Genomic DNA, 10,316 nt, shown 5'->3' on the forward strand with positions numbered 1-10,316 from the left:
TCACTCTCTACTTGTGTTCTTAATTATAATATATTCAAGCTCACTATGAAGATAAACATTTCACATTTTTAATATCTATTGTTCTGGTGGGTTAGTTGTAAGGAATGGCCCTACTAGTGAAAAAAGGGTACATGGTTTGAATCCATAGCTGCACCATGGGAGAAAGATGGTCATTCTCCTTCTGTGTAATTTACTGCCTCTGAAAGCCTGCTGGAGTATCAGCTATGGGTAATTTCTGACTCAGTAGTACCCAACAACAGCAACAACATTGCTCTTAAAATATTTGTGTTCATCATTTTGTCTTTGAGCAATTTAACTTTTTTCTTTCCTTTACACATCCCTGTAGGGGATTAGGGTTAGGTTATGACTTTCAGGAATGTCTAATCTCACATTATGCTGTAAGAAGCTATCAGCAGTGAATTGGAGCTAAGGCGCATAATTGATAAGATTGTCTGCTAAAATGAAACATACTGTTTATCATTTTGTCTTTGGAAATGTTTTCCTAACCACTGCATCTTTATACACATAAAACTATCATTGTTAAATGTTTGTTTTGCCACCTGGACAGTGAACTTTGAAATCTCACCCTCTTTAACACTGAAAGCCCACTGGATGGTAAGCTATTGGTCAGTCTGACTGGTCAGTCTGGTACACAGCAACAGCATCCAGATGATATCTTATAATTCTAGTTCTCAGAAGAAATCTTGCTTTTTGTGTGTTTGTTCCTTTGTAGGAATAAGAGAGATATTTCTGTCAGAAAGTGAGTAAGAAACCATTCAGCTCATAATTATACAACAAGGCTTCACAGAGAGGTAGTCTGTACATTAGGTTGAAAAGCAACTTTGCCATTCAGCAGCGACTCTAATAATATACCAGAAGGCATCATGGTTTGCTCTACTTTAGTTCTTTGAAGGAGCTCTGGTGCATAGAGTGTTGTTTTTCGCTGCTGAGTGAAAGGTCAGTGGTTCCACATGATGGACAGTCTCCACCAATAAAAATTTACAGCCTTTGAAATCTCATGGGGGGGTCACCATGAGCTGGAATAGACTTGATGACAGTGGGTTTGATCTCTGGTGGCTTCATGACAAAGAGCTTTGCTGCCAACTCAAACGCACATGGTTCGAATCCATCACCAGCTCCTCGGAAGAAGTATGGGCCATTTCCTCCCATGTGATTTTCTGCTTCTGAAAACTTACTGATGGGTTCACTATGAGTCAGTTCTGACCCAACAGCATGGAACAACAATGATGAGTCATCCTGGTATAATGTGTTATGTGTTGAACTGCTAGCTAAAAAGTTGGTGGTTTGAATCTACCAGCTGCTCCACAGGAGAAAAAAATGAAGTTGTCTCCTAAAGGCTTTCCCATCTTGGGAATCTAATGGAACTGACTCCATGTCAGTGAATTTGGTTTGAGTGTTTTGTAGTGACTGAGAGCAGACTGGGAGAGGCATGCGGTACAAATGAGCAAAAAGAACTCTGTAGAAGGGGCTTGTGAACATGGCGGATACTTTGACTGTACATTTCTCTTACAACTTTATTTATCTGAACTTTGATTTATACAGATGAAAATTAAATGGTCTAGGACTAAGTAGATAGCCTTTCAGCTCTTCTACAATTTTAATACACACTGAATTGCTCTGCATTTTAAAACTAGAATGTGGAAAAAGAAGGAAACTGAAACTCACAAATAATAACTAATGTAAGTTTTAAAATAAGACTTACTTTATATTTGGCCTGGGAATTCAGATTTGGAAAACATCTGTCTGTAACTTAATTCATATTACATATTTTATACTTCGAGACTAACCAGAAATTTATTATATTACTCACAGATGTTTGTTAGAATTTTGCAATTCCATAAAACATCTTTAGAAAATCTTCTCAAGAAGCCAAATTCATTTTTCAAGTAATATGTATTTTTGTGCATTTAAAGAATAGAAATTTTAATTTTGTTTTTGTATGTAACTCAGTTTGGAAACCTATAATGTATAAAAAAATTGTGGAACAGTATCAGATATTATAAATCCATTTAAACTATGTTTTTCTTTCACTAGGTGTGAAATGAAAATCTATAATGAATTTCTTCATGAAGCTATTTTTGTTATTTGTAAAAATGCAAATAAAGTGAGCTAATTAAACACTGAATTTTTCTTTTCCATTTTATATTAATAATAATTTACAGACTATTGATAACAAGAAAAACTTCTTTCCATTACATTTTATTGAGACTATATTTGATATTTAAAGAAGCATAATTTTTGGAAGATAGTTTTATGTCTTGAAAATGTATCCTTAGTTAAAGAGATACTTTCTAAATAAGCAAGTCAAAATTAACATGGAAAGAAGAAAATATATTATCTTAATATCTGAAAGATTTCTTCCATGAAGACAAAAATGTCATTATCTCCTCTTTTAAAATAAAACCAAACTTACTTTCAGGTGTAATTATTCTAGATTGCTGAATACTTTCCCCCCCATATTCCTAAATTCTAATTTAAGAAATTATTTCTCCTCCACACCACCCTGCTCCAAGAAAGGAGTAAAGAGGGGGGAAATTTCTATTTTATATTTTTAAATAAAAAGTAAGGTAGTTTTTATTAATTTAGATACAAAAATGGATTAATTTTACATGGGTGATTTCGTTAAAAATATATACCATAGCATAGTTAGTTAATAAGAGTCTTGTTAAAGTAAATGTGGAATTAATGTGGTTTTTTAACATTTAAAAATACAAGATAACATTTCTGATCCTGACTATTGGAAATAAAATGGAAACAGTTTGTTATGTCTTCAGAAGGAATGTAGGGGAACTTATGAAGTATGTGCTTCTTAAAATGAATATAAATTGCTGTTCTTGTTTATAATTTAGATAAACCAAAAGAGAAAGTTAATAAATTAAGTGAATGTGAACTATCCAACTCTCCGCTACTTTTTGAAGATGGTCCTCCTGATTTACAGTCTCAAGGAATTCCTTGCCAAGTGAACTTGGTGGAACAGAACGATCTTCAAGTACTCCAGAACTCAGTTGTTTTTGGAACATCAGCTGAGGAAGTGGTAAAAGAAATACGTTTCAGAATTGAGCAAAAAACAACATTGACAGCCAGTGCAGGTACTTAAAGAAATATTGATGATTACAATAGTTATAATTTTCAAACTGATAAACTCAAGTGCAATATTAGTAGTTTCTCATTATAAAATGTGTGTGATAATATTTTATCTGTCAGTTCCTCTCAACTTTATGTACTTTGAATAACTTTGAACCTATTAGTAAAAAGGAAGTTAAGAAAAACAAACCTTTTTCAGGTTTAATAACCTTTTGTATTTTTCTAATTTTTAACATTGTTTATTTGCATGTATGTTTACTAAGAATTGTTGGCCTTTCATTTAATCATTAATACACTGTTTTATAATATTGATTACAATTGACTGATGTAATTAGCTAACTAAAATGTCTGATCGACCTCTTTTTTAATAAAATATTTTAATTGTCATTTTAACCAAGGTTAACAGATTTTCATCCATTCATTTGTGCACATTTTTACGCCCCTTCCTCCTCCCTCAGTTCACTTCTATTTTTTAAATATTCATTCATTGTTGCACAATTATACCCCCCAAGTCCTCTTTACAGTGTACCTCTTATTCTGGGCTATTGTTGTACAGTAAAAAACCTTTAAGCTGAGAGAAAATACTGTTGTAAAATTAACTTAGCTCTCCTTTTAAAAATATGAATATATTTAAATATATTATTATGTTAAGGTATTGTTAATATTGTGTTTAATAGTGAATTTGCTTATTAACTTGCCCTTTGAAAACATCAGTCCTGTCTAAGATTGCATTGCCAGAGTGAACCCAGATAGGAGGCAAGAGAAATCCCAGCAGAAAGCACAGCAATCTGTTAAGGGAGATACAAGTTTACATTTGTGAATTGTCCCCAAAGGCATCAGTGTATTCTTGCATAGTAATTGTTACTCATAATATTGTTGTTGTTGTGTGCTGTCAAGTTGGAACCAACCTATAGTGGCCCCTCCAGCAGGTTTTCAAAGCCAAAAAATCATAATGAGGACCCTGAATTATTTTGCAAAAGTCATATTATGATTAGGTTAAGCTTTCCTTTTTATATCAGAGGTTGAGAATGAGTACTAAATTTTGGCAAAAGGTGTATAAAATTGAAATTAACTGTTTAATGACTGTATTTGAATATACCTATTTCCAATTATGTTAATCGTTAAGACTGGTAATCTTCTGGACGTCATAAAAGACCACTGGTGGCCCAGTGGTAAAGAATTGAGTTGCCAAACCAAAGGCAGATGGTTAGAATCTACTAGATACTGTGGGAAGAGTACAAGAGGTCTCCTCCTGCACAATTTATAACCTCTTAAATTCTGCTAGAGGGTCAACTCTGTGTCAGTTTCAACATGACTTATAGCAACACACATTATAACATACTTGTCTAAAAAAAGCAATAATTTGCTTTTTGAGTAATATAAAAGGTAGCTTTTGTTGTTAGGTGTCCTTGAGTCAGTATGACTCATAGCGACCCTATGAACAACAGACCTGAATCCTGTCCTGTCCTTACACTTGAGCCCACTGCTGCAGTCACCGTGTCAGTCCACCTCATTAAGAGTTTCCCCTTCACTGTCTCTCCACCATTCCAGGCATGATATCCCTTTCCAAGGAATAGTCTCTCTTAACAATATGCCTGCAGGATGAGAGATGAAGCTTGATGCCATCCTTGACTCCAAGGACCGCTCTGGCTGCATCTTTTCCAAGATATATCTGTTCATTCTTTTGGCAGTCCATGAGACTCAAAGAGACCATATTAGAACTCAGAGACGTTGGGTTTTTTCTTTTTGTTACGTCTATGCAAAAGACTTTAAAAAAAAAATTTTACAGCATATTCTTCCCATTTTATTTTTCCGCATTCATTCATTGTTGCACATTTTCCTCCCTGCCTACCCCTCCCCCCAGTTCACTTTTCTCTTTGAAAAGAAAAAAAAATTCTTTGATTGTTATACAATCTCCCCCTTACTCCCCAAGTCCACAGCCCACTTTAGTATGCATTCCTTTTTCAGGAATCTTGTCGTGCCAATAACACCTAATCATATATACCTTTTAAACAGTTCTCTCCCTCACCTGTTTCAATGCTGTATACATTATTTATCCACTCTTCTTTTCTTAGGTTCCCCCCAACCCTAATGTCAATCTCGTTTTACAACAGTGGCACTATGCAGTATTTGTCCTTTTGTGACTGAGATATTTCACTCAGCATAATGTCCTCCAGGGTTATCCATTTTGTATACTATTTCATGAGTTCTTTGTTTTTCAATGCAGCATTGTATTCCATTGTGTGAATATACCAGAGCTGCTCTATCCATTCATTTGTTGATGGGCACTTGGGTTGTTTCCAACTCTCTGTATTGTGAACAGAGCCGCAATAAACATGGGTATGCATGCAAAAGACTTTTCAAAGAGTAAATATCATTTCCAAGTAAGGATTTTTTCTGAAAAGTTGATATGGAGCTACTACTGTTGTTGTTGTTGATTGCCTTCAAGTTGAGTATGACTCATAACGACCCTATGAACAAAAGGCCTGAACCTCCTTTACAACTACTGACATTTATCAAAGTTTGTAGAGTTTCCAGAGGCATATTATTTAGGAAGTGGATGCCACTCCTGCTCCCAAGGAGCTACTTCTAAACAGCCTTATTTAAAACAGATAGTAATTGAACTAGTTAATATTAATAACCAAACTCAAACACTACTCTTACATTTTTGAAATAGCATGGGATTTTAAATCTCTTTCTTTTTTGCTGCTACAGTAACCAATACTCCTTTTCCTAAAACCATAGCAAGTCTTAAGGACATAGGTAGTAATCAAATGTTATTTTAAAGTAATACTTCATTTATTTAATAGTTTTCTACTTAATGTTAGTATTTCTTTCTGGTATTATCACTAAATATTTTCAAAGCATGCATATTAACTTTTTCAAGTCATCGGAGTGTTCTTCTTTTAAGGCATTGCTCCAAATACAATGTTAGCAAAAGTATGCAGTGATAAGAAGAAACCAAATGGGCAATACCAGATTCTCCCCAACAGACAAGCCGTGATGAATTTTATCAAGGATTTACCCATTAGAAAGGTGGGTGAAATTTTATATAAAATTTAACTTACATATATTTTTATATATATTCTGAGGTATGATGGGGTACTGTTTAGGCTGATGGTAGTTATTGTTTACTGAAAAGAAAACAATAGATAACAAACAAGCCTATAATAGGATTTGGTTTTAGGGAAGGGAGGAATTGTATGAGTTTTGAAACCCTAGAAATGAGGTTTAGGAAAGTTGTTTGCTAGAAGATTTTAAGGAATTGTTAGTTGACACTTTGACATGTATTCCTGCCAAGGAGAAGGGAAATAACAAATGTTCTTAAGAGTTTAAATTTATTTTTTTATCTGATAATGGTTTGCTTATAAAGTTCATATACATTGTGTTTCACACTATTGTGTTTCATACAATCATTCCCATGCATTATGCTTTATAAAATGAATCACCATTGGACCTTGACTATCTTGACCCTATCTTTACAGGTCCCTGATGGATCTTTCCCATTTCCTTCACCCATTCCCTCCACTCATCCAATTGTGCAACCCTGTGGTTTCCCCCCACCCATCCTCACCCTTCTACACCCATCTTTTCCCCCCGTGGGCCCGCATACATGTTTTATTAGTTATCCTTCTATTTTTACACAATGGTCTTATGCAAAATTTATCCTTATGAGACTGAGTTAGTTAACCTAGCATAATGCTCTCTCCAGTCTCTCCCAAGTTATGTAGTATTTTTTGGAAATCATTGCTCCTGAGTTGGCATAATATTCTGTTATGTGAATGTACACATTTCCTCAATCCATTCATTTGTGGTTGGACATTTGGGCTGATTCCATGTTCTTACAATGGTGAATAACGCTGCTATCAACAGTTTTGTGTCTCAATTCCAATTTCCTTGGTGTATATTCCAGTAGTGGAATAGCTGGGTCATAAAGAGTTTCTGTGTTCAACTTTTTGAGGAAACGCCAAACTGCCTTCCAGAGTAGTTGTACCATTTCACAGTTCCACCAACAGTGTATGAAGATTCCCACCTCTCCACATCCTCTCCAACATTTCTTGCTTGCCCTACTAAACTTTGCCACTGTTGCTGGGGTGAGATGGTATCTCATTGTGGTTCTCATATACATCTCTCTCTGCTTGTAAGAGTTTTTAAATCACTAACTTAATACTATCTTTCTTCTCATGTTGACATTGTTACTAGATTGATCTTTAGATCAGTTTAGAATTTTAATTGGTTTTGACTACAAAGTTGTAAAACTGTCCATCCCTTAGGAGTTCCAGAAAAGGGTATATTTTACTATATTTAAAGCTTATAGATTTTTATGCATATTTAAGCCTTCATATTTATAAAAGTACCGTATGGTGTTCTAGAATTTACTGTTCTCATTGAACATAATTTATGAGTAAATTTAAATTCAATATTTTCAATGCTCAGAAGAAAAGCTATAAATACAAAATAACTACTAAATAGTATATGTGAGATAAAACTATAAAGCAGTATTTTTCCAATATGCTTTTCAAAATATTAATAAGTATTTAATTAAAAAGGGCTCTGCAGTCAGATAACTTTGGAGCATACCACCTTCATGAGTCCTAATAGTTATTAGTATATTAAAGACTTTTATTAAAGATTTTTAAGTCTTGCAGTAGTCCAGTATTAATTTGTCTTATTATTTTTAAACTCATGACTAAACAACTCTTTAAAAAAAAATAAAGTGAAAAACCTTTTTAAAATTCCAGTGATCACTAGTTTAGGGACTAGTGGCCAAAAATATGCCCTGGTAAGAATGTATCATTTGTGTGACTGATTGTTGTTGTTGTTGTTAGGTGATGTCGTGGTGAGTATGACTCATAGTGACCCTATGAACAAAAGATCTGAACTCTGTTCTATCCTGCACCATTCTCCCACTTCCTGACGCACAAGAGCCCATTGCAGCAGTCACTGTGTTAATCTACTTGGTTAAGGGTGTGATACAGAGAATTATATTATTCAGACCTTTGATGAGATTATACTCTTAATTTTTAGTTTAATTTTAAAATTTGTTAATGTTAAATATTGATTCTCTTCTAGATTTCTGGAATAGGAAAAGTTACAGAAAAAATGTTAAAGGCCCTTGGGATTACTACTTGCACAGAACTCTACCAACACAGGGCATTAATTTCTCTCCTTTTCTCTGAAACATCTTGGCGTTATTTCCTTCATATCTCCTTGGGACTGGGCTCAACGCAGCTGGAGAGGTATTTGCATAGTCATTTTGCTTTTTCTTTATAATTTGCTGAAATAGGAGTTTTAACATTTTAAAATACGCTTAAACCACAGAAACTTGTTAATTCTATTCCTACTCACAGTAACTCTTACAGGATGGAGTAGAACTGCCGTGTAGGGTTTCTCAGGGTTGTGGCATAGGGATATGTCTTGGAGTGATGGGATAAATTATGTAAACTGCATTAAAACAGGTGAGAGAGAGAACTGTTTAAAAGGTATATATGATTAGGTATTATTGTCATGACAGGAGTCCAGAACGAAGGCTGAATAGTAGAGTGGACTTGAGGGGAGGGATTGTATAACAATGAAAGAATTTTTTTTTTACTTTACTAAGAGAAGAACGAACTGGAGGGGAGGGGTGGACCGGGAGAAAAGTGCAACAATGAATGAATGGAAATAAAAAATCTCTGTAAATTTTAACTAAAATTAATAATAATAAAAATAAAAATTTATAAAACCCCCAAAACAAAAAATCAATTTAAACCCACCAGCTGTTTTTTAGAAACAAGGTGGGCAGTCTTGACAAATTGATGAAGGTCACCATGAATCAGAATAGGCTCGGTGACATGGGGAGTCTCTACAGAAGCTGATGGATTCAGGGAAGGTCTGGCAGCCTCGTTATAAGGAACTGTGCTACTAACACAAAGGCCATGCCTTTCTCTCCTTGGGAGAAAGCTGGGCAGTCTCCCCTTTGCAGTTTACTGCCTCTGAAAACCCACTGGAGTGTCAGCTATGTATTGATTCTGACTTGATAGTGATGAAATGAATTTTGTGGATTCAAACCATTGACCTTTCAATTTAACAGGAGAGTGCTTAACCATTGTGCTACCAGATATGCTTAAAATTCTGTTAGACTAAGTAAAAATATTTTTTAGTTAGAGTCCACTGATTAGATGTCAACAGAAAAGTAGGAAAAAGAATAAAAAATCACTCTTTGAGATTACTAGTCCACTGCTTTCTTTTCTTTTCCTGCTGTCTTCTTTGTTCAGATCATCAGAGAAATGCAGGTCATCAAGTTACTGAGGGATAAAATAAACTTAATATTATAAATATAACTCTTCAATGAGAAGATTTAATGATTTAATGATACTTAGTGATCTACCTATAGATCTTTTCCAGATCTGTGTATCACTCACTCAGTATTGAGGATATACCGCAGATGATAACAAAGTTTGGCATTCATGAGCCTACAAAACTAGCATGGAGGGGAGCTCTGGTGGCCTAGTGGCAAGGAGCTGCAACTATAATCCCAGAGGTGCACGGTTCGAATCCACCAGATGCTCTGCCGAGGAAGGAGGGACAATCTCCTCCTGTACCAGTCAGATTTGCTTTGACGGTACACTCACACAAAAATAATGAAATAAAATAAAAAAAAAAAAACTAGCATGGAGACAAAAAAATAAGAAGTGAGCTTTCTATGAAGATGGTGACGAAAGCAAAGAAGGAAGCCCCTTCCCCTCCCAAAACTGAAGCCAAAGCAAAGGCATTAAAGGCCAAGAAGGCAGTTCTGAAGGGCATCCACAGCCAAAAAAGAAAGAAAGAAAGAGAGAGAGAGAGAGAGAGAGAGAAAGAAAGAAAGAAGGAAGATACACATGTCACCCACCTTCAGGCAGCGTAAGTCACTAAGACTCCAAAGGCAGCCTAAATCCCCCAGAAGAGCGTCTCCAGGAGAAACAAGCTTGACCACTATGCCATTATCAACTTTCCTCTGACCGCTGAGTCAGCCATGAAGAAGATAGAACATAACAACATACTTGTGTTCAATGTGGATGTCAAGGCCAACAAGCACCAAATTAAACAAGCTGTAAAGAAGCTCTATGACATTGATGTGGCTAAGGTCAACACTTTGATTAGGCCTGATGGAGAGAAAAAGGCCTATGTTCAACTTGCTCCTGACTATGATGCTTTGAACGTTGTCAACAAAATTGGGATCATCTAAACTT

General features: G+C 35.1%; 1 protein-coding gene across 1 annotated transcript in view; it reads left to right on the forward strand.

Annotated features, from left to right (window-relative positions):
- Positions 1–10,316, forward strand: part of POLK (polymerase (DNA directed) kappa) — an 80,708-nt gene that overhangs the window by 48,172 nt on the left and 22,220 nt on the right. Inside the window, exons 6-8 of the mRNA XM_006901440.1 lie at positions 2,871–3,110; positions 6,017–6,141; positions 8,179–8,345. Coding sequence (XP_006901502.1) covers positions 2,871–3,110; positions 6,017–6,141; positions 8,179–8,345 — 532 coding nt within the window. The remainder of the gene's footprint in view (positions 1–2,870; positions 3,111–6,016; positions 6,142–8,178; positions 8,346–10,316) is intronic.

Source organism: Elephantulus edwardii, unplaced genomic scaffold, assembly GCF_000299155.1.
Source record: "Elephantulus edwardii isolate Elephantulus edwardi_28Jun2011 unplaced genomic scaffold, EleEdw1.0 scaffold00326, whole genome shotgun sequence".
NCBI lineage: Eukaryota > Metazoa > Chordata > Mammalia > Macroscelidea > Macroscelididae > Elephantulus > Elephantulus edwardii.